This window comes from Neoarius graeffei, chromosome 1, assembly GCF_027579695.1.
Source record: "Neoarius graeffei isolate fNeoGra1 chromosome 1, fNeoGra1.pri, whole genome shotgun sequence".
NCBI lineage: Eukaryota > Metazoa > Chordata > Actinopteri > Siluriformes > Ariidae > Neoarius > Neoarius graeffei.
The window spans coordinates 41,134,181-41,160,030 of record NC_083569.1 but is presented as its reverse complement, the minus strand read 5'-3'; the positions used below and the strand labels follow the sequence as shown (position 1 = coordinate 41,160,030).

The following is a 25,850-nucleotide window of genomic DNA, read 5'->3' as shown; positions in this document are numbered from 1 at the left end:
AATATTGCGAAGAGACATTTTACCCAAATATTAGGTGTGCTGTATGTATAATTTTGACCCTGTGTTGATTTCAGAAAACCCAAAGAAAATTAAAACTTGTGCACCAAATTCTAGTGTTTTTTTTAATTAAGGATGTATGCTGTACAATCATTCTGCCACAGAAAAAGAACAGTTCAAAGAAATGACTGAAAGCCCAAATATTGCCATGACATTCATATCCAAGATGACATTCATGCCACTGTATGTAAACTTCTGACCACAACTGTGTGTGTGTGTGTGTATATATATATATATGAGTGATTCCACGCTTATGGGTACTGAAATGGGGACATGAACTTATTTTTAAAAATTCACCTAAAACCATTTCTTTTTTTACCATCAGGTCACAAAACATGTAATCTTTAATGAATGATATGTTAAAAGATAACTTTAATTTTCTGAGATGTAATAAAAACATATTTATATGCCAAAGTCAGAACGTAACAGAAGTGTTGTGGACATATATATTCTCAATTTTAACAATGTAGAATTACTTTTTGAAACATAGGAAGGTGATGTTTTAGCAAATATAATTAATAAACATGTGTAGTAGAATAAACATACACATTCTTTCAATAAGATTAACATGGTATAGAGCTAGATTGTAATTAATTTGTAACAGACGCGAGATGGACAATCGTAACAGAAGTAATGTAACAGACATCATTTTGGAACTCATAGGCTTGACTTTGGCATATAAATATGTTTTTATTACATCTCAGAAAATTAAAGTTATCTTTTAACATATCATTCATTAAAGATTACATGTTTTGTGACCTGATGGTAAAAAAAGAAATGGTTTTAGGTGAATTTTTAAAAATAAGTTCATGTCCCCATTTCAGTACCCATAAGCGTGGAATCACTCATATATATATATATATATATATATATATATATATATATATGCGAGTTTAGCATCATGTCTAAATTATCACACAAAACACGAGGAGTTAAGTCATTTGAAACTGACTTGCTTATGTGACTTGCTGCTGTGTAAAAAGCTTTTTGCACCATGTGTTTTGCAGTGGTCAGTGTATATCAGGGCAGCTGTCAGAAAAGAGAAGGGCCTTCCTATCCTGGTGGAGCTGCTGAGAATCGATAACGACCGTGTGGTGTGTGCTGTGGCCACGGCACTCAGGAACATGGCTTTGGATGTGAGGAACAAAGAGCTGATTGGTACGTTTGTGGTTTGGAGAGCTGCATGCTTTAGACCTAACGTTTTGTAGTTGACTGTTACAAGAGTGAATTGTACAACACACAATAACAGTTGTTTGTATAACATTCATTGGATTCTCTAATTACTTTTGCTCTGGGGATTGTAATATCAACGAGTGTGCTCTGTGTGTGTGTGTGTGTGTGTGTGTGTGTGTGTGTGTGTGCATAGTAAGTAATCTTGGTTATTTAATAACTCCAGCAAGCAATCTTGGTTATTTAATAAATGTATACTAGCATGAGAGGCGTCACATTATTGTTAGAAATGTTGCAGCAACAGACAATTATCGATCTTTGCAATGGTTTGGGTGCCGAGGTGCGCCTTGGAGTCTCCATGGCAACCAGTCAGTCTGGTCTCAGTCGAAGGCAGAGGCATGTGTGTCATGTGAGAAATAAAGAGCAACAATTCTGAGAAAGCATGCCGAAGTGGAGAAAGCTCTCCTGAAATGTTCGGTGTCATCCGTTACTCCGTACTCATAACTAATGATATGAAACTCTTGCTGCATTTCGGAAGCTAATTGGCGAATTCCAACATTTAACATGACAATAATGTAAATCGCAAGATTAGTGGCTGTGCATTTGCAGTCTGAAATGACCTATGAGGCCTGTTGTGGAAGTCTCAAACTACGATCTCAGCCCTGAATTGCAGTAAAGCGTCTCATGCAACACAGATTGTAGATTCCCACCCCCTCAAACAGCCCCTGTTCCATCTGCCCGTAAGCCAAAGCTCTCCTCTCTCCCTCTCTGTGGTTCTTCTGCTCCCCGACAGGCAAGTATGCCATGAGAGACCTGGTCCACCGCCTGCCAGGAGGCAACAACAACAGCAGTGGCGGCGGCGTGGGAAAGAGCATGTCCGACGACACCATCACAGCCATCTGCTGCGCTCTTCACGAGGTCATTACCAAGAACATGGAAAACGCCAAGGCCTTACGTGACGCTGGAGGCATCGAGAAGCTTATTGGCATTGCACGCAGCAAAGGAGATAAGTACGTAGCCAGAGAGCCTACTTCAGCGTTTGAAACTCCCACTTAACGCAGAAGGTTTACAAGACCTAGAACACGCAACGCATATTTGACATGCATTTGCAAAAGGGTACAGAACCAGCAAACTTAGCAAGGCACTTATTCTAGCGATTCTCATACATGTCTATATAAAATGCTTCAGAAGGTTATTTGTTATGAGTATTTTTTCTAAAAGGACTTTTAAATAAATTATTACTTTCATGCCAGCTATGGAATTAATGTCTTCTCTAGTCTATAACTTGCCCACGGCGCTTTTCTCATCGCAAGGTGCCGTCTTATCTCCAGCTCAAATCATAATGGAGAAGTGCCTGGTAATTCGGTGCTTACCGGGATGCCCTCTGGCAGAGATGTTAACATGCCAGACCAACGAGAGTGTGCCGTTCCATCATTTGCTTTAAGAATTCCAGTAGAGTTTTTTTTTTATGGAAACAAAAATGACTTTTTACTGGCTGTGGGCACAAATCCAGGTAAAGACAGGACTGAAGTAATTTTTCATTCATCTTTGTCAGTTTTGCAGTGAACTAAAGACAGGTCGTTCTGGCAGGCTTTTTAAACATTTCCATTAAGTAATTAAAGCCAATGTGATCTCTGTTTTCTAAAATTAATCATGCTCTCTAGTTTCCTGTACTGAGGCATGAGTCACTCAGTCTTGGCACACTTTCACAGATACGTACATAACCTTCTATTTTTACTCGTTGACTATTATGAAGGTAAATTGGTCGAATTTTTTTAATTCCCAGATGTATTGTGTACATTTCTCTCTCTGTCTCGCCGTCTCTAAAAGGATCTTATTGTTATGTTTTAGATTTGCAGAGTGTGCAGGTTTTAACCATTTTCTCCGAAATGTTCCCCTGTAGACACTCGCCTAAAGTGGTCAAAGCCGCATCTCAAGTTCTCAATAGCATGTGGCAGTACCGGGATCTGCGCAGCCTGTACAAAAAGGTAGTGAATTCACATGTGCATATGTTCTATGCTGCGATATTCTACCTTGACTTTAACAGCATTTGACAGACTTGTTTGTCCAGGAGCAAAAATGGTCCCTGATGTACGTACAAAATACAGTGGTGCTTGAAAGATTGTGAACCCTTTAGAATTTTCTATATTTCTGCATAAATATGACCTAAAACATCATCAGATTTTCACACAAGTCCTAAAAGTAGATAAAGAGAACCCAGTTAAACAAATGAGACAAAAATATTCTACTTGGTCATTTATTTATTGAGGAAAATGATCCAATATTACATATCGGTGAATGGCAAAAGTATGTGAACCTTTGCTTTCAGTATCTGGTGTGACCCCCTTGTGCAGCAATAACTGCAACTAAACGTTTGCGGTAACTGTTGATCAGTCCTGCACACCGGCTTGGAGGAATTTTAGCCCATTCCTCCGTACAGAACAGCTTCAACTCTGGGATGTTGGTGGGTTTCCTCACATGAACTGCTCGCTTCAGGTCCTTCCACAACATTTCGACTGGATTAAGGTCAGGACTTTGACTTGGCCATTCCAAAACATCAACTTTATTCTTCTTTAACCATTCTTTGGTAGAACGACTTGTGTGCTTAGGGTCGTTGTCTTGCTGCATGACCCACCTTCTCTTGAGATTCAGTTCATGGACAGATGTCCTGATATTTTCCTTTAGAATTCGCTGGTATAATTCAGAAATTATTGTTCCATCAGTGATGGCAAGCCGTCCTGGCCCAGATGCAGCAAAACAGGCCCAAACCATGATACTACCACCACCATGTTTCACAGATGGGATAAGGTTCTTATGCTGGAATGCAGTGTTTTCCTTTCTCCAAACATAACGCTTCTCATTTAAACCAAAAAGTTCTATTTTGGTCTCATCCATCCACAAAACATTTTTCCAATAGCCTTCTGGCTTGTCCACGTGATCTTTAGCAAACTGCAGACGAGCAGCAATGTTCTTTTTGGAGAGCAGTGGCTTTCTCCTTGCAACCCTGCCACGTACACCATTGTTGTACAGTGTTCTCCTGACGGTGGACTCATGAACATTAACATTAGCCAATGTGAGAGAGGCCTTCAGTTGCTTAGAAGTTACCCTGGGGTCCTTTGTGACCTTGCTGACTATTACACGCCTTGCTCTTGGAGTGATCTTTGTTGGTCGACCACTCCTGGGGAGGGTAACAATGGGCTTGAATTCACTCCATTTGTACACAGTCTGACTGACTGTGGATTGGTGGAGTCCAAACTCTTGAGAGATGATTTTGTAACCTTTTCCAGCCTGATGAGCATCAACAACGCTTTTTCTGAGGTCCTCAGAAATCTTCTTTGTTCGTGCCATGATCCACTTCCACAAACATGTGTTGTGAAGATCAGACTTTGATAGATCCCTGTTCTTTAAATAAAACAGGGTGCCCACTCACACCTGATTGTCATCCCATTGATTGAAAACGCCTGACTCGAATTTCACCTTCAAATTAACTGCTAATCCTAGAGGTTCACATACTTTTGCCACTCACAGATATGTAATATTGGATCATTTTCCTCAATAAATAAATGACCAAGTATAATATTTTTGTCTCCTTTGTTTAACTGGGTTCTCTTTATCTACTTTTAGGACTTGTGTGAAAACCTGATGATGTTTTAGAACAGGGGTTTTCAAAGTGTGGGAGAGTCAGCCCCCCCGAGAGCAAATAAACAACAGCGCCCCCCCTTACAATTTTTTTTGTTGCTATACTTAATGTTCCATTCGTATTTAAAAAAAATGGTTGTTGTACACATTTTTATTTTTTTCTTTTACACATTTTTAACATCTGTGCTTTTTGAAAACATCTTTTTTTACACAATTAAAACATATGAGCTTTATTAAAACATCTTTTTTTACACATTTTAAACATCTGTGCTTTTTTTTTTTTAAACATCTTGTTTTACACATTTTAAACATCTCATAGCATCATTAGCTAGCACCTCTTGGCAGACAACACACTGTGGCAGTGGAGCGTCTTCAGATCCAGTCCATGAAAATCCAAACTTTAAATAATCGTGGTCATACTTCCTTCTTTTTTTGCTTGGCCCAGACTCTGTCTCCTCACTCACTGCAGCTTTAGGTACTAAAAATTGATCCATTTTGTCTCTGGCAAAGGCTAGCTGAAGTTCGCTAAATGTCCACAATAGTAACTTATTCTGGTTTATTTTTCCTCACGTTGTCCCCCCCCCCCCCCCCCCCCCCCCCGAAGAACTCTGGTGCCCCCTAGGGGAGGCGTGCCCCACACTTTGAAAAGCCCTGTTTTAGGTTATATTTATGCAGAAATAAAGAAAATTCTAAAGGGTTAACAAACTTTCAAGCACCACTATATAGTTTAGCCTTGTAAGTGTTTCATCCAAATCCCTAAATTATGCTCAACTATAGATCAATGATAAAGCAGAAACCAAACTGTCATTATACACTCACCGGCCACTTTAATAGGAAATTGTTCTTGATTCTAAGATTCCTGTTCTTGGCTGCAGGAGTGGAACCCAATGTGGTCTTCTGCTGTCGCATGCTGAGATGCTTTTCTGCTCATCACGGTTGTAAAGAGTGATTATATGAGCTACTATATCCTTCCTGGCGGCTCAAACCAATCTGGCCAGTTTCCTCTGACCTCTCTTATCAACAAGACATTTCCACCCACAGAACTGTCGCTCACTCAATGTTTTTTTGTTTTTCATACCATTCTGTGTAAACTCTAGACTATTGTGTGTGTGAAAACCCCAGGAGATCAGCAGTTTCTGAAATACTCAAACCAGTCCATCTGGCTCAAACCAACAGAGAAAGTCACACTTAGTTTGATATCACAGTTTTTCCCATTCTGATGTTTGAAGTGAACATTCACTGAAGCTCTTGATTTGTATCTGCATGATTTTATGCATTGTGCTGCTGTCAAGGGATCGGCTGATTAGAGACCTGCGTAAAACCCATTAGGTGTATGTATGGGTGTTCCTAATAAAGTGGCCGGTGAGTGTAGACATGTCATTGTGCTGTATGATGTCACGAGTAAGCACACAATGTACAGGAGATTTCATAGAAGAAACAGTGGACAATAGGTTTAAAGTCTAAAAAAAGATGTAGTGTAAGGATTTTCCTGATTGGGAGAGTCTAGTGAACACTTTATAGGATGATAAAGAGACCTGCTACTAAATCTGACCACGGCTACGACAAAATTGGAAGAACATCGTTTTATAAAGCATTCCAGTGTTCATTTCAAGGTGGTTAACAGAAACTCACTCAGTGCCCCATTGACTGATTTGCATTATTTGCAGGATGGTTATTCTCAGTACCACTTTGTGGGCTCCTCCTCTACAATAGAGAGAGACAGACAAAGACCTTATTCTTCCTCTCGCACTCCATCCATCTCTCCGGTGCGGACCTCGCCCAATAATCGCTCAGGTGAGTGGACTTCTGTAGGACTTGATTCAAGCAGGCCCGTCTTCTGCAGTGAAAAGCATGCTATGTAAATAAGGTCATGAATACAGAATGGAATTCATGCTTAGTTAGTCGTTTACAACTTTTACGTTTGGTAGAAGATGCCTCGCAGAAGGAATTACTCATGTTGGTGTGTGAATAGCCGAGTGTTGCCCAAGTTGCCATAAACATTGGGCTATTTTATATTTTTCATAGCAGCCCTGAACTAAAGGAAGTTCTCGAAGCAACTTTGATTTATGCATCATAGGCGAATTTTAGAATGGTCATTATTCACCTAGAAATTGATTTTGACTCCCGTATTTTTCACACTAGGACTAGTTTATTGACATATATAAATGGAACTGGGAAACACTGGGAGAGTCACAGTTAAGAAAACATTCTTATACCTTTCAGTATAGCCTCTGATAAATCTAGTTTTAAATGGTATGTGTATGTAAATGTTTTTTCCTTGGAACTAATTTCTGAAAATCTTTTTTATATTGCCTTCTGTAGCAACGAAATTACTATATGAACAAAAAAAAAAATCGAGGCTCAGTCAGAGCACAAATATATAGAGAGTCTATGGACCGCCTCGCCTCTAATGTGATCATTCTATATTTTCACCAGTATGATTCAGAGCCACATACTGCAATCTTTTTAAAAATAATAACGTATGCAACCATGATGAATAGATGACTGAATCGAGTTGTATTTTATCTCGGCAGTCTGATTTATAGCATATCAGCAGTCAGTTTTGTAACTCTCACATCTTATCAGTGAAGAAGAAGCTTTCTTGAAGAAGCCTTTGCTTGGTCACATGCACACTCAGACACAGTGAAATTCCTCCTCTGCATTTAACCCATCTGAAGCAGTGAACACACACAAGTGAGCAATGAACACACACACATACCCAGAGCAGTGGCAAGCTATGCTACAGCACCCAGGGGTTAGGTGCCTTGCTCAAGAGCACTTCAGCCATGATAGAGAGGGAGGGGAGGGTGTTGTTCATTCACTCAACTCCCCTTACATTTTTCCTGCCGGTCCCGGGAATCAAACTGGCGACCCTTTGGGCCCAACACTGCTTCTGTAACCTTCAGGCCATGGCTGCCCCATATACCTCCAGTGTTGCTTAAGCTGCAGTGCTCAAGGAGATGACATGATAATCAATAAATGTACAAATAAGCACAATAATACCCATCATCAGACAGTAATTAAACAGGTGAATGCATACTGATAAGAGTTAAACACACATTATAGGTATAGCCTGCTTGCTTAAGTCAAATCATGCCATGTCATATCATAAGAATGTTTATATCAGTGTTGTAGTCGAGTCACCAAACCTCGAGTCCGAGTCCAGTCTCGAGTCCCCAGTGTTCAAGTCCCAGTCTTGAAAGAAAATTTCGAGTCGCGTCCCAGAACAAGACTCCACTTGCACCATTTGACAGTGGCTGCTGCTGACTTTATGTGAACCCGTCTCTGCTGCTGTGTTGGATGAACGTTACCGCTTGACTGCCCCATTTTAGTGAAAAGGCTACAGATAAAAAGCTTGTTCATCGCTCAGCAAGCCCCACCCACTATCAACAGGGCAAATAGCATGAGAGAGGGTTAACACTAGCTAGTTCATCGCTCAGCAAGCAAACCCCGCTATCAACAGAGCGATGAACACAGCGTGTCACTGACTCCTCTGGGTGGAGTCTTACCAAACGACGATTGAAGTTCGAGGTTGTCCCCGTCGTCTCCTCGATAGTTCTTCTACATATGGAATACATTGCAGTGCAGTTTTTTTTTCCCCCACTGCACGAGAAGTCTGTATAAGCAAAGCGGACGATCCTAGCGGCTTCTCTCCAGGCATTTTAGCGCCATTAACATTAGTCTGTTCCTGAACATGACGTATGAACAGGTGAATGTGCATTCTCTTGCACGAAATTAGTACAAAAATGAATGTAGATATAAATATCTTATGCCAAATTATTATGGCATGTTAAAAAAAATAAAGAAAAAATCTGAGTCCTCGTCTCCAATTTACGAGTCCGAATGCCGTTAATGCACGAGTCCGAGTCATCAGTGCTCAAGTCCAAGTCAGGTCACGAGGCCTTAAAATTAGGGCATGAGTCGTATTCGAGTCCGAGTCCTAATATATTAATAACAAAGCATATCACACTTTTGTAATCTTTGTAGATTTAGCATACTCCAGACGAGACAGGGGTTCTGTGATGTGACTACAGTGGTGCTTGAAAGTTTGTGAACCTTTTAGAATTTTCTATATTTCTGCATAAATATGACCTAAAACATCATCAGATTTTCACGCAAGTCCTAAAAGTAGATAAAGAGAACCCAGTTAAACAAAGGAGATGAAAATATTATACTTGGTCATTTATCTATTGAGGAAAATGATCCAATATTACATATCTGTGAGTGGCAAAAGTATGTGAACCTCTAGGATTAGCAGTTAATTTGAAGGTGAAATTAGAGTCAGGTGTTTTCAATCAATGGGATGACAATCAGGTGTGAGTGGGCACCCTGTTTTATTTAAAGAACAGGGATCTATCAAAGTCTGATCTTCACAACACATGTTTGTGGAAGTGCATCATGGCACGAACAAAGGAGATTTCTGAGGAGCTCAGAAAAAGCGTTGTTGATGCTCATCAGGCTGGAAAAGGTTACAAAACCATCTCTAAAGAGTTTGGACTCCACCAATCCACAGTCAGACAGATTGTGTACAAATGGAGGAAATTCAAGACCATTGTTACCCTCCCCAGGAGTGGTCGACCAACAAAGATCACTCCAAGAGCAAGGCATGTAATAGTCGGCAAGGTCACAAAGGACCTCAGGGTAACTTCTAAGCAACTGAAGGCCTCTCTCACATTGGCTAATGTTAATGTTCATGAGAACACTGAACAACAATGGTGTGCATGACAGGGTTGCAAGGAGAAAGCCACTGCTCTCCAAAAAGAACATTGCTGCTCGTCTGCAGTTTGCTAAAGATCACGTGGACAAGCCAGAAGACTATTGGAAAAATGTTTTGTGGACGGATGAGACCAAAATAGAACTTTTTGGTTTAAATGAGAAGCGTTATGTTTGGAGAAAGGAAAACACTGCATTCCAGCATAAGAACCTTATCCCATCTGTGAAACATGGTGGTGGTAGTATCATGGTTTGGGCCTGTTTTGCTGCATCTGGGCCAGGACGCTTGCCATCATTGATGGAACAATGAATTCTGAATTATACTAGTGAATTCTAAAGGAAAATGTCAGGACATCTGTCCGTGAACTGAATCTCAAGAGAAGGTGGGTCATGCAGCAAGACAATGACCCTAAGCACACAAGTCGTTCTACCAAAGAATGGTTAAAGAAGAATAAAGTTAATGTTTTGGAATGGCCAAGTCAAAGTCCTGACCTTAATCCAATCGAAATGTTGTGGAAGGACTTGAAGTGAGCAGTTCATGTGAGGAAACCTACCAACATCCCAGAGCTGAAGCTGTTCTTTACGGAGGAATGGACTAAAATTCCTCCAAGCTGGTGTGCAGGACTGATCAACAGTTACCGCAAACGTTTAGTTGCAGTTATTGCTGCACAAGAGGGTCACACCAGATACTGAAAGCAAAGGTTCACATACTGTTGCCACTCACAGATATGTAATATTGGATCATTTTCCTCAATAAATAAATGACCAAGTATAATATTTTTGTCTCATTTGTTTAACTGGGTTCTTTTTATCTACTTTTAGGACTTGTGTGAAAATCTGATGATGTTTTAGGTCATATTTATGCAGAAATATAGAAAATTCTAAAGGGTTCATAAACTTTCAAGCACCACTGTATATTTAGTAGAATTCTTTGTCCATTTATGATTTTTGACCCCAAGCTACAGCGATCCAGGAGATACCTGAAAAATACTTTTTTTACTTTCTCAGCTAAAGCAGAAATCAGACCAGATGTGAATAAAAACCTGAAGGGTTAAGGGCGCAGGAGGTGAAAGATGCACCTTTGCTTATAATAAAGGTTACTGTCACTCGTTCAGTTATTACGCTATTGCTTTCCCACATTTGGGGAAAAATTTCTATTCCATCCATCAAAATATGCTAGAGGTTTTTTTTTTTGAGTAAAGTTCTCTATTTCTCTCTGCCTGCTAGGATTTACTTGTTAGCAATGTTGGCATGTCTGGTTAAAAGTTAGAGAAGGTGTCAAGACAGGACAAGATGTCAGGGAAGAACCGTAACTGTGTGCAAACAATTTCACCTTGTTCTGCACAGCTTTACCTCATACTGTTGTAGCGCTTCCTAGTCCTGAGATCTGTGCGAGCGCTTGTACTTATGTCCTTCATACGTCTGCAGCAAAGGTTTCTTCTGTGAACTAAACCTTATTTAATTATCTGCCACAGCGGCTTTATATCAGCACCATGCGGCTGATCACCACCTCTCCTTACACTACCTTGCACGATATGATTAGGTCTTATATCGCCTATGGCAATCTATCAGAGTGTGTAGGGAATAAGACCTTTTTCCTTTAAAACAAAGTGTGGAAGAGGCTTGAGTGTCCAGTCGGCACATTTTTCTTTTAATAGCTTTTTCTTTTAATGGCTGCAGTAAGCTAATCATGTCATTCATCAGGTGTACGTCATTCCTTAAAAAGTGAATAATAAGCCCTGAAAAGAAGGAAGATCTCAAAGTGCTCTTCAGTTACACATGTGTCAGTCATGGAGAGGTCACTAGACAGCACCGATACCCTGTACACCACTGCACCCCTTCAACCAAGAATCACTATGTTAGATGATGAATCATCGTAACAAGGACACAAAGGGATAGAACTTCCTGCCAAATTGTGTTACTACTTCGAGGAAATCGGCTCAGCATTTGTTCTTTTTATGTGGATTACAAAATTATCCTCCTACGTTCTCCCCTGAGAAAATGCAGTTGATTTTAAATCATACTTCAAGTCCAAGAAAATTCTGAACCTTAAATAACATCTTTATGACGTTAAGCGAATTGTATCCAGCTCATGTTGTTTTAAGTAATCATTATACACTGTGGGGCGGCACGGTGGTGTAGTGGTTAGCGCTGTCGCCTCACAGCAAGAAGGTCCTGGGTTCGAGCCCCGGGGCCGGCGAGGGCCTTTCTGTGTGGAGTTTGCATGTTCTCCCCGTGTCCGCGTGGGTTTCCTCCGGGTGCTCCGGTTTCCCCCACAGTCCAAAGACATGCAGGTTAGGTTAACTAGTGACTCTAAATTGACCGTAGGTGTGAATGTGAGTGTGAATGGTTGTCTGCGTCTATGTGTCAGCCCTGTGATGACCTGGCGACTTGTCCAGGGTGTACCCCGCCTTTCGCCCGTAGTCAGCTGGGATAGGCTCCAGCTTGCCTGCGACCCTGTAGAACAGGATAAAGCGGCTAGAGATAATGAGATGGGATGAGATTATACACTGTATAGCCGAAAGTTTCTGGACACCTGACCATCACACCCGTATGTGGGCCTTCCTCAAACTGTTGTCACAATGTTGGAAGCACACAGTAGTTTAGGATGGCTTTGTATGCTGGAGCATTTCAGTTTCCCTTCACTGGGACTAAGAGGCCTAAACCTGTTCCAGCATGACAGTGTTCCCGTGCACAAAGCAAGCTCCATGGAGACACGGTTTGCCAAGGTTGATGTGGAAGAACTTGTGTCCTGCACGTCCCTGACGTCAACCCCTCCAGGCCTAGAAATTCATATATTTTTTCACCAGCCAGCCGGACTAGTTCCCTTCCAAAGTAACTCGCCAAACAGAAAATCAACTCGCCAAAATTTGTTCATGTATGAATTTTACTTCTGTCAAAAATAACGCAAAAGAGAGTAGTTACCATTGTTCATGACTAATGTGCATTTATTTCAAGACCCGAGTATTTTGATACTGTTGTTAAATACATAAATGAGAACAACACGGAGCACCATAATATAATATCAACAAATAATAATATATTGGAAAACTTGGCAACTTGGTGTACGAGTATTGAAAACAAATATACTTACTATCATGGCTATAGCACCCAAAATATGTCCAACATGCTTTCTGTATTTAACCATTTATGAGAGAGAAAGCATTAGGAGCTTCATATTGACTAGGAATCAACCTGAAAAAAATTAATTATTCCATAAAAATCGTATCGCAGCCAAGGCCTACCCTGCCCCCACGTTTGCTTATAAGTCCTTTGTCGTTTCTCCTTCTCGTACGCTTTATCGGCGGCCTTTTTCTCCTCTTCAGACCGAGGTCGCTTTGTCCCCGTCTCTGGCGGTTTCTGTACACCTTTCAGAAAATTCCACATCGCAACGTAGCTTTGGCAGATGTAGATGTAAACAACAAAAACACGTGTTTAAATGGGCGATAATGTGGCCACATCTATTGAATTTGATAACGTGATTACCGCGATATTCAACGAGATGCGTTATATGCACGCGCAGTAGTGAAAAAACTGACAGCCTGACTCGTACACGATATGATTCAGAATTCTTTGGTAGTTTCCGTCCTGCCAATAAACACAGACACGGCACACGCTTAATATGTGGCGGCTTTAGTTGACGGTGTGTCTGAGTCTTCGCTTCATTTATATTTTTTATTTTCAACTAGCCAGCCGGGCTGGCTAATGACAGGAATTACCCACCAAATGACAAATAAAGTCGCCTCGGGTGACCGGACCACCGTGAATTTCGAGCCGTGCCCTCTGAACACCTTTGGGATGAACTGGAACGCAGACTGCACCCAAGGCCTTCACACCTGACATCAGGACCTGACCTCACTAATGCTCTTGTGACTGATTGAGCACAAATCCCCAGAGCCAAGCTCCAGGATCTAGTGGAAATCCTTCCCATAAGATTGGAGGTTATTATAACAGAAAATGGGGACTAAATCTGGAATGGGATGTTCAGCAAGTACATATAGGTTTGATAGTCACATGTCCAAAAACATACACTATATTGGCCATATAGTTTAGCCTTGTAAGTGTTTCATCCAAATCCCTAAATTACGCTCAACTATAGATCAATGATGAAGTGAAAACAGAACTGCCATTATACACTTACCGGCCACTTTAATAGGAAATTGTTCTTGATTCTAAGATTCCTGTTCTTGGCTACAGGAGTGGAACCCAATGTGGTCTTCTGCTGTCGCATGCTGAGATGCTTTTCTGCTCACCACGGTTGTAAAGAGTGATTATATGAGCTACTATATCCTTCCTGGCGGCTCAAACCAATCTGGCCAGTTTCCTCTGACCTCTCTTATCAACAAGACATTTCCACCCACAGAACTGTCGCTCACTCAATTTTTTTTTGTTTTTTGCACCATTCTGTGTAAACTCTAGAGACTGTTGTGTGTGTGAAATCCAGAGGTGGACAGTAACGAAGTACATTTACTTGAGTCCTGTACTTAAGTACGCTTTTTGAGTATCTGTACTTTACTTGAGTATTATTTTTTGGGGGAACTTGTGACTTTAACTTCACTACATTTGAAAGGCAAATATCGTACTTTTCACTCCACTACATTTCTATCAAGGTCCTCGTTACTCGTTACTATGAAGCAGCTTTGAAAATGGTCAGTCTATCAGTAATCACTCAGGTCACGTCACATCCGTAGACTATAAAATCAAGATCAATGATTTCTCAGCAGCGTTATTTGAACACGATCAGTTGATGGCAGAATGGAAGGAGGCGGTTCTTCTGGGGAACGCACACACCCGGGGCCATACCGAGAACCCATGTTTCAGTTTTCTGAAAGGATTAAAGAGTCATTTCATTTTAAATGTTTGCTTTGTTTGCCGAAAACGAACCACATCACGGCCTACAAAAACTCGCCGTCCAACCTGCGGAAGCATATTGAGGTATATAAACGTTTTATTCCAGTTGAAAGCTTGCAACAAAGTTGTCTGTGCTTTTAGAGCTAGCGATAACGTTGCAGTAGCGATGCAGTCTGGTTAGTCAAATGACTTTCTATGGATTTGCCCACCCAGTTGCCGTAGCCTTGTCCACGGCTAACGTTAACACATAGCTAGTTAACTTGGACACTGTTAGTTAGCATGTAAAAACGGAGTTACGCAAACATGAATAACATTAACTTATCTGAAGTCCTTTCAGAAATGTGTTTTAGCATAATCTTACCAAATAAACGGAGTGTAGAAATCTTTCTTTTCTAGTAGCGTTAACGACTCAATATGATTTTGAGTTTGAAAAGAGTTTGCTAGCGTCAGGTGGAGCTTCACTGACTAGCTACTGTAGCTTAACGTTAAACCACCATGATGGCACAGAATGTGTTCATTTTGTGAATTCACATTTCTGTCTTTGGCGTTAGGTTTGTAAGCTTTGTGGCAATAATACAACGATGCGTTGACAGAAAATGTACTTTTAATACTAAAGTATTTTTAACTCATTCCCTACGGCAAGCCGCTGACAGCGGCTCGGCGAATTTTCCCATTCCCTACGGAAAGCCAATACTATCGGCTTTGGTGACGTCATACGGAATTCCCTCGGAAACTCCCATAATAAAGCAGTACACGTGAATTTGACCAATCAGAGCCGTAGAGGACTGCACATAGACCACATTTGGATATTATAATTAGCGGGAAACCCCAGAAGTCATGCGTAGGGAAGGTTTATTATAGCAGGGATAGACTGCTATAATATTATTATAGTATTATAATATTATAATATAATATTATGACCGATGCTTGTGAAACCTACCTACTTCAGAATTATACAAAAATAATTCCATATTTAGAAAGGATAGGTTTCAAGGACTCGGTAAATGTATACTTTTCTACCTCTAAAATAATTTGTTATGGAGATAGAGACGTTTAACTGAATGTACCTATTAAAACAAAAAGTATTCCGTCAAAACGTGCCTGAAAAAAATTTAAGTATTCCGTAAGGAATGAGTTAAAAGCAAGTACTTCAGTACTTAAGTAAAAAAAAATTGACTGGGCAACTTTCACTTGTATCGGAGTAACATTTAACCAGTGGGATCTGTACTTTGACTTAAGTAATGAAATTGGGTATTTTATCCACCTCCGGTGAAAACCCCAGGAGATCAGCAGTTTTGGAAATACTCAAAGCAGTCCATCTGGCACAAACACCCATGCTACAGTGAAAGTCACGCTTTGAGATCACAACTTTTCCCATTCTGATGTTTCAAGTGATGGGTGGCACGGTGGTGTAGTGGTTAGCGCTGTCGCCTCACAGCAAGAAGGTCCGGGTTCGAGCCCCGTGGCCGACGAGGGCCTTTCTGTGTGGAGTTTGCATGTTCTCCCCGTGTCCGCGTGGGTTTCCTCCGGGTGCTCCGGTTTCCCCCACAGTCCAAAGACATGCAGGTTAGGTTAACTGGTGACTCTAAATTGACCATAGGTGTGAATGTGAGTGTGAATGGTTGTCTGTGTCTATGTGTCAGCCCTGTGATGACCTGGCGACTTGTCCAGGGTGTACCCCGCCTCTCGCCCGTAGTCAGCTGGGATAGGCTCCAGCTTGCCTGCGACCCTGTAGAACAGGATAAAGCGGCTAGAGATAATGAGATGAGATGTTTGAAGTGAACATTAACTGAAGCTCTTGATTTGTATCTGCATGATTTTATGCATTGTATCAGAGAAGTCAGATGTTTTTTTATCGTAATACATCAGAACTGATTAGGAGGGTTTGTAGTGGCAGAGCATTGGGTGGATTGGTGGGGTAATATATTGTCTCTGGACCTTCATCTTAACGTTGATTGTGATGCTGGTTGGGTCCCTTCATTACCCTGTGATCTGTACCTATGGTACAGCTGGAGGTATGCAGTTGTCACTTAGTCTCTGTTTTACTGTGAGTAATTACATTTTCTAGCAGACCTTGTCAGTGTTACTTACCTGCAATGTTTATTGACACAAATTTGCTAAAAAGGTGAAATAGATGCTCAGTATCAGGGGTCAGGGAAAAGACTTAACAAAAACAGCTATTAAGTAGCATATATGATTTAGAAACTGCTGAAAATAGATACTAATGTCTGCTCACGCTTCAAATATTTCTTTACAATGGACGGGGTTAAGGCCTGCAAACACAGCAGCAACGAGAATGACATTTTTCACACATCCACTTGTGTATCTTGTCTACATCTGCAGGATTAACAGTGACATGCACACCCCTATCCATCTGGATTCCACTTCGAACTGTAAATTGTTTCATGATTGCATTCACAGCGATGTTAAACACACTGACACGTTCTGTCTGTCTTTAAAGCTTTCCGCTGTTTTCATGATTGTTGCCATGAGCTGCTTCTCAAATTGAAAACTCTGACCTGACATTCAAAATAATATTTATATTTAATATTATATTGCGTAGAAGGTCCTGGGTTTGAGCCCAGCGGCCGGCGAGGGCCTTTCTGTGCGGAGTTTGCATGTTCTCCCCGTGTCCGCGTGGGTTTTCTCCGGGTGGTCCGGTTTCCCCCACAGTCCAAAGACATGCAGGTTAGGTTAACTGGTGACTCTAAATTGAGCGTAGGTGTGAATGTGAGTGTGAATGGTTGTCTGTGTCTATGTGTCAGCCCTGTGATGACCTGGCGACTTGTCCAGGGTGTACCCCGCCTCTCGCCCATAGTCAGCTGGGATAGGATCCAGCTTGCCTGCGACCCTGGAGGACAGGATAAGCGGCTATAGATAATGGATGGATGGATGAATTATATTGCGTAATCTAGAAACTCAATATAATATGGACTGGTATGCAAAACGGGCCTTTTGGTAAATTTGAAGACTACATGAAAGATTTTTAAAATTCAAACCTTAAATGTAATAGGAACACCAGTACTCAATACAGCATGTTGCAAAAGTATTCATCCCCCTTGGTGTTTGTCCTGTTTTGTCGCATTACAAACTTGAATTAAAATGGATTTTTGGCGGGTTAGCACCATTTGATTTACACAACATGCTTTCCACTTCAAAGGTGCAAATTGTTGTTTTATTGTCACACAGACAATAATTAAGATGAAAAAGCAGAAATCTGGAGTGTGCATAGGTATTCACCACCACCCCAAAAAATGTCAATACTTTGTAGAGCCACCTTTTGCTGCAGTTACAGCTGCAAGTCTCTTGGGGTCTGTCTCTTTTAGCTTAGCACATCTAGCTACTGGGATTTTTGCCCATTCCTCAAAGCAAAACTGCTGCAACTCCTTCAAGTTAGATGGGTTGTGTTGGTGTACAGCAATCTTAAGGTTATGCCACAGATTCTCAATTGGATTGAGGTCTGGGCTTTGATTAGGCCATTCCAAGACATTTAAATGTTTCCCTTTAAACCACTCCAGCGTAGCTTTAGCAGTTTGTTTAGGGTCATTGTCCTGCTGGAACATGAACCTTCGTCCCAGTCTCAAACCTCTGGCTGACTCAAACAGGTTTTCCTCCAGAATTGCCCTATATTTAGTGCCATCCATCTTTCCTTCAGTCCTGATCAGCTTTCCTGTCCCTGCAGATGAAAAACATCCCCATAGCATGATGCTGCCACCACCATGCTTCACTGTAGGAATGGTGGTCTCAGGGTGATGGGTTTGTGCCACACATGGCGTTTCCCATGATGGCCAAAAAGTTCAATTTTAGTCTCATTTGACCAGAGAATCATCTTCCATGTGTTTGGGGAGTCTGCCACATACTGCTGGGCAAACTCCAAATGTGTTTTCTTAAGCAATGACTTTTTTTCTGGCCACTCTTCCATAAAGCCCCGCTCTGTGGAGTGTACAGCTTAAAGTGGTCCTATGGACAGATACTCCCATCTCAGCTGTGGATCTTTGCAGCTCCTTCAGTGTTACTGGTATCTTTGGTGTTTTTGTTGCATCTCTGATTAATGCTCTCCTTGCCCGGTCTGTGAGTTTTGGTGGGTGGCCTTGTCTTGTCAGGTTTGTAGTGGTGCCATATTCTTTCCATTTTGTTATAATGGATTTAATGGTGCTCTGTGGGATATTCAAAGTTTGGGATATTTTTTATGACCCAACCCTGATCTATACTTCTCCACAACTTTGTCTCTGACCTGTTTGGAGGCTCCTTGGTTTTCATGTTGCTTGCTTAGTAGTGTTGCAGAGTCAGGGTCCTTCCAGAACAGGTTGATTTATACAGACATCATGTGACAGATCATGTGACACTTTGATTGCACACAGATGGATCTTAATCAACTAATTATGTGACTTATGAAGTGAATTGGTTGGAGCAGCTCTTATTTAGGGGTTTCATACGAAAGGGGCTGAATACCTATGCACACTCCAGATTTCTGTTTTTTCATCTTCATTATTGCTTGTGTCACAATAAACCAACAGTTTGCCCCTTTAAAGTGGTAGGCATGTTGTGTAAATCAAATGGTGCTAACCCTCCAAAAATCCATTTTAATTCCAGCTTGTAATGCAACAAAACTGGACAAACACCAAGGGGGATGAATACTTTTGCAAGACACTGTACCTGTGTAGAATAGTACATAAATATGCAATTTGTGACACAGGGCTAGTTTTTTTTGGTCAGTGGCAGATACACTGTCACATACTCAGTGGTGTACTTCACTATTTACGTTGGTATTACACCACGCAGACGCATAGCCTTAATTTCAGACGATGTGCACAAGTGACGCTCCGAATGACTGCAGGATACATGCAGCAGCCACCTGGTATATGCGTATGTGTAGTTGAAAGCAAGTAGAATCCAGCCTTTAATGATTTGTTTCTGAGCTTGATATAGTACCGGATCTCTGTACCAAGTTGTGGCAGAAATTAGAATTTAATATTTTTTTCGTGGTCCCAAAATGTTTGTTCTCTTCACTTGTGTATTGTGATGTACTCATGTGTTGAGATATTTGCTTGTTTGTCTGTTTTGTATTAAGCGAGTGCTCCCACCTCTCCACGAGACATGATGAGTCTGAAGGAGAGGAAGACAGACTACGAGTTGACTGGAGCTAATCCTGGTTACCATGGCAACAAGGGCGAACACACCTCCAGGAAGGACACCATGGCAGGTAAGGCCATGGCTCTGCTCACAGAAGCACTAAACTTCCATCCTACCTCTAAAACAACGGACAGCTGCAGAGACACAGTGCGTTTGCATGCACATCCAAATCGAGCTACTGTCGGTAATCGAGCTGAGGGTCCCAGCAGGGGTGCCAGAGAAATCCAATCCTCCATGCACACAAGGAAATCGAGCTATTGTGTGAGGTACATTGTGCACCCGAGCCACAGGTGGCGCTACACGCCCCATCGTGTTGGTACACTTCCGGTTGTCGTCATGAAGAAGAGCTATTCAAGAGTATAAACAAAGTTATCAGTTCCGTGTTCACAAGAAGAACGACGACGAGGACAGCAACATCGAGAGATGTTGTTCCTCCTGACCTCTTCTGCTGCTCGCTACTACTACTGTTGTCATGCCGACCGAGGCTGTTGTGTTTCCCGCTTGTGGACTCGTCACTTCTGGAAGGGGCAGTGCTGAAGTAAGTAGCTCGACTACGTAGCTCGATAGGGTTTACATGCACTAAGTAGCTCGGCTACAATCGCATAATCTAGGTCGCGTAGCTCGATTACGAGAAATCCAGTTCGGTTCAATTTCAGCCAAGCTAAGGTGTTTCCATGGCATTTAGAACTTCGATTTCAGTCGAGCTACGGCAGAAATTCGATTTTCTCTATGTGCATGTAAACGCACCGACTGTCCCTGCTGGTATCATCAGACAGTGGTGTTCACATTCATCTGAGCAGCATTGTGCAGTATCTCTTCCTTGCTGTGTGTTCATTACCTGAACGCATGCATGTGCTTGTTTGTTCAGACTGTTTACCTGATTATAGACACAATGAGTCCGGCTCCTCCACAGGCACATTACTACATGCAGATGCAGACACTTTGTATTCATTCATGAACCTGTTCTCAAATGTGTGCAGCACAAATCTCCAGTGGAACTGCCACGCTGTTCCGGGGTGCTTATGTGTCTCCCAGTGACGACCTCAAACATAACCAGGTAAGCAGTTTTTACCAGCTGAAAATACACGTGCAACCTCACCAATTCACTATTGCAGGGTTGGATGTGCAAAATGGTATAAAGGTAACTGTTTGAAAGGGCTGTCTCACCAGGGATGGGCAAAAATTTAACAAAGTGGGCTTTGATACGAGGGTACTTCAAAAAGTTCTCAGCCTCCCCCAGAAAGACTGTCATTCCATTATTTTCCAACATGGTCTCCTTTGACTTTAATGCACTTGGTCCACCGATATTCAAGCTTCAGTATCCGTTCGTGGAACAAGGTCACATCTTGAGCCTCCAGATCCTCCTCAACAGCATGGATGACTTCATCATCACTCTGAAAATGGCGACCATGTGAGTGGGATTTCAGTTTGGGAACCAGACAGAAGTCAGACGGTGCCAGGTCGGGTGAGTAAGGTGCATAGGGCAACAGTTCAAAGCCACATTTGGCTGTTTCTGCCCCACCACCTGTGCTGTTTGGACGAGCGCATTGTCCTGGAGCAACATCATGCCAGCTCGAAGCTTTCCTCTCCTTTTTTCTTTGATTGCTTCTTTCATTTGAGTTTTTGTGGACAGTGATATAAGACTTTATAGTATACAGTTACACCCCCAAATCGGAGTTATGACACCTTGTTTCCGGGTGAGGCCGAGAACTTTTTGAAGTACCCTCGTATATCATACAAAATACACCAAATGTAAACGTATTGAAATGATAAACAAGTAATCCAACCTAAAGGTTTTGACAATTTGAAAATGACCTTAAATGTTTTGATATTAAAAGAACACCGTGTGTTTAGTCAGGGGTCAGTAGTGCTACATTAGTTGACAGGAATAAAGTTAGCTTTCTGGTATATAATTGCTAACAGTACAGTGCTTTGTATAATTCTTGACACGCCTTGAGGTTTTGTATTGTTACAACCTGGAAATAAAATGGACTTAATTGGCATTACTTGTCATGAATCTACACAAAATAGCCCATAATATTGACTTCGGGAAGTTGCAGTATAGCATATTGTGGGTGCAATTGGTCTTAAGTGATCAGTCTCATTAAATCAGTCTCATTAAATCAGTCTCAGTAATAATACCATTAATTTTCGTGCTTAATAATAAATTACCAAACAGCTAAATTATGGTATATTCCAGATTATTATGATCACTACCAATGCAGCAACAATGTATTACTTACCGTACTACATAGACACTACAGCCAATAGTATACAGCCAATACTCTTGGGTGAAGGCAATTTGGAGGTCTTTTAGATTGTGTGACTTTCAGGATATATCAGCAAAAACAATCACAGTTTCAGAATAATTGAATTTATTATAACAATGATAAAAATGAGTAATAGAAGTTGAATACATTCTATACAATATGGTCATATACTTGATGAGCGTGTGTGAGCGTGTGTCTGTGTATGTGTGAGGGAGAGAAAGGAGTGTGTGTGTGTGTGTGTGTGTGTGTGTGTGTGTGTTATCTGAGGTGTGGGGGGAGGTGAGATCACCTCGTGGCTTCTTGAGAACAAAGGGATTAGCCCTGGTTGCTAATGAGACAAAGGAATTAGCCGTGGTAGCTAATTCCACTAGCTTATAACATTACTGAATCCACTGAAATCTTGATGAGGTCAAAATATGTGTAATAATGAAATTAAAGGTGTTAGAAAGGATAGGGAAAGGGCATGCAACACCTATCTATTAAAACAACTGAGAGGACACATAGAACAATGATCAATTTAACACTCTGAGTGTCTATGATGTGCACAATTAAACAGTTCCTGAGTTTAAATTCACACTACTTCATAAAGCTAATTCCTAAGACTAGTTTTGTCCAAAATGCCAGTCTTACTTCCAGTATCTTGCTTCTATGCAAGAATGCAGAGATGTTCCGAAACTTCTGGAGTTCACAGAGGTTGTGGAGGCTTCCGTGAAAGCGCAGAGAATTTCTTGGTCCGAACTTCAGCGTTCGTGAGGAAAAGTCTCTGATCAAACAATGTGCACAGCGATTAAGTCAGAAGGAATCCGGTCGCTTCTAACTTTTAATTAACTGCTTTGGGCTGCAGTCGTAACGTTACTTATAATGAACAAATAAAAACCGGTTATAACTCAATCTGAGTGAGATGGCGTGATTTAAGTAGTTTACCGTGGCCATTGGTAAACGAAAGCGTGCTGAGTTTCTTTTCTTGCCAGGCAGAAGTCATGATTTCGGACGTTCCGGTAAGAGAGTGTCTCTTTATGTCTGTAGTGACATGAGGTCCCACAGCGCCAAAGAGAAAGACGGAAGCGTGGTTGAGTCACTTATGGACTCGGGGAGGATGTTACGTAGGTAATCCTGCCCAGGCGTGACGTAGGTCATCACGGAAGTTGGTTGATGGGATATGTCGTTCTAAAAGAGACGGGCTGTACCTACAATATGCAATATGGTATTCAGCCTCATTGTTGTGAAATTGCTAAATGAGTTTTGCTGCAAACAGTTGCCGTCAGACATCACATCATTATTCGAATGGAATCCACCTGTGTACAGTTAGTGTCTCATCATCCAGTGGCGAACCGTTACTATTAGAGCTGGGACTTCAGCTCAGCCAAAACTTAGACAGACACACCAAAAAAGCAACAGGGCAAACGATTTTGCAAGGGTTTAGCGGCAGGCTGCCAGGTCGCTCCACTGTGTGTAGTTGTCAATGTTGATTTTAAAAGTAACTAAGTAAATTACACAGGGAACTGCATACTTAAGTATGTGTGAAAAATGCTGTGGTGAGCGCGTGAAGAAGAGTCTGGAGACAGAAATCTTAGTTTCTAGGTCGTTAGCCTGTGCTATTTGCTCTCAATAACACTGGCTTGACCACTTTATTAGCATTCGCTAACACTACTGATGAACGCTACACTGACTGGAAGGTGACTTTACTGCTGTGTTGACGGTGCTGACTCATGGTTAAGCTCGCGTTGGCCTTCGGGAAGGCTGAGGGCGATACGTTTTTGGTCCCTTTCACTATAAATCAAAATCTGATTTGGTTAATTCATCTGTTACTTCCTACATAAACATACACTACCATGGCCTTCTGTCCCGACAACGAAGTCCTAATGAGTGAGCAGCTCGAAACTCTTCTCAGCCTGGAGACAACAAACAAAATAATCTCATTGGATAACTCTAACGTTTTCAGGACAGTAACCCTTTCATTTCTGAAGCAGATTTGATAGAAAATGAGACCAAATTAGAATTATAAGAGAATCATTATAATGAAATTATGAAAGAATGAAAGCAATTAAAGAATGAAAGAAATTAAATATAACGTTTGAAATGCTGATATGTTTGGGCTTTCTCTGAAGGCCTAGAAGACCCGACGTTTCCCCTCTGACATCATCTCAATACGAATACACTTGTTCTTAGAAAGCCCCAGATTATGTGAGAGAACATACCTAAACAAATAGCATCATGAAGGATCTATCAAAACAAGTCCTGTACAATGTTATGGAAAAGTATCAATTGAGGTTTGGTTATAATAATGATAATAATAATCCATGCTCATCACCCTAAGAAAACCATCCATACAGTGAAGCATGGTGGTGGTAGCCTCATGTTACGGGGATGCTTTTCATCAGCAGAGACTGGTTGGGGTTGAGGGTAAGATGGTGGACCCAATTACCATCAAATACAAATTACAAAACTTCCTTTAGTATTTTCCATGCAGTCGTAAATACATGTATCAGAAACCCTGCCCAGTCCTGAGAGTAGTAGAATAAAGTAAATGCTTACATTATTCATTTTTGTCCTGTTGCTATCAGGTGTCCGCTCAAGGTAATCCGTCAGAGGCCTACCCTCCCTTCCAGACTCCTCCAGGAGCAAATTTTGAGGAAAGTTATTATGAGGACCAGGCGCACCAACGCCCCCCGGCCACCGCAGACGGCACCCTGCACCTCGGCCTCAAGTCCACTGGCAACTACGTGGACTTCTACTCAGCCTCTCGACCCTACAGCGAACTCAACTATGAGACGAGTCACTATCCCGCCTCGCCCGACTCCTGGGTGTAGAGGCAGCGGGCACGGCTGAGGGTCGGGGTGAAGACACGCAGACATAAACCAGCCCGCATGTGCATGAACGTGATCGGACACACACACACCAACACACACTTTCAGTCTGAATGGATGGCACTTGATTCACTTTGGTCATTGGAGACACACACACAGAGAAAAAGAAACTGATGATGTTCTGGGAAAAGAATGCAAAAGGAAGATGTTTTACTGAAAAGAAAGTGTAAGGAGCAAGGATGGTCCACAAAGCAGAACTCTAACTGTGATATCGAGGAGATGGGGACATGAAGCACAAGAACATGTCATGCGTCAACACAAGCTGAGGACATAGATCTGACACATTTTTAGGACATCCGTTTGCGTTTGACCTGCTTTTTATGGAGTGCTTTCTTCACAAGGAGATTTTTATCTTTTTTGTTCCTTATCTTTATTTTGTATCTCCTCTTTTTAACTTCTTAATTCTAGTGTAAAGTATTTGTTGTATATTGCAGATGTAGATACAAGTTACATTGTGTATATTTCAGAAAACAAAAAAAAAAACCAAACTGATGTGTCCTCCCCTGTGGTTCATACTATCATTTTTTTTCTGGTACATCTGGAAAACAGAGGAAAGGATACTCCTACGTTCTTCTGTAGGTAAGGTCATTTCTGGCACCACAAAAAGTAGACTTTGGTTTGAAAGTGCTGTTTATTCTAACATTCATTTGAGAACAACAACAGTGATATCACAGAGCATCATCATTCCATGCACACAGTGCTACACTGCCTGGCAAGAGTTTACCCATTCACAGTTTTGGCTTTATTTTGCTCAGATGCTTTTGTCCTATAAAGGTTTAGTGACAGGTTGTAATGAAACTCTGTCGTTCCACTATGCTTCCAGTGATCTGTGCTCTGTTTTTGTAAAATGTGCCAAACGTGGTGATCCCTGGACCAGCGGATCGCCACTGTGCTGACATTGGAAGTTTACGTTCAACACCATCATCAATGATTCTAACAAGATTAGTTTGTAAATGTTTGTTAGTTTGGTTTTTTTACATTTCAATGGCATATAGCCACACTCTGCGACAAGACTTGGATAACAATTGGAAGGATACAGGCTTTCAGCGCTAATGTCCCTTCTAAGATGTATAATTCATTTACGCGGTGTTGTAAAATAGATGATTGAGCAAAGCAGCTTTTTTATTTACAGAAACCAGTGGTTTTTAAG

The 25,850-nt window shown here is 41.4% G+C and overlaps 1 protein-coding gene across 2 annotated transcripts in view; it reads left to right on the top strand.

The window, feature by feature from the left end:
• The window catches only part of ctnnd2b (catenin (cadherin-associated protein), delta 2b), a 229,446-nt gene extending 203,596 nt beyond the window's left edge, over positions 1-25,850 (top strand). For both annotated transcript variants that reach the window (XM_060932003.1, XM_060931995.1), the window contains 7 exons: positions 1,065-1,215; positions 2,021-2,237; positions 3,131-3,215; positions 6,534-6,660; positions 19,502-19,633; positions 20,544-20,620; positions 24,398-25,850. In XM_060932003.1, coding sequence (XP_060787986.1) covers positions 1,065-1,215; positions 2,021-2,237; positions 3,131-3,215; positions 6,534-6,660; positions 19,502-19,633; positions 20,544-20,620; positions 24,398-24,643 — 1,035 coding nt within the window. In that variant the 3' untranslated portion in view covers positions 24,644-25,850. The remainder of the gene's footprint in view (positions 1-1,064; positions 1,216-2,020; positions 2,238-3,130; positions 3,216-6,533; positions 6,661-19,501; positions 19,634-20,543; positions 20,621-24,397) is intronic.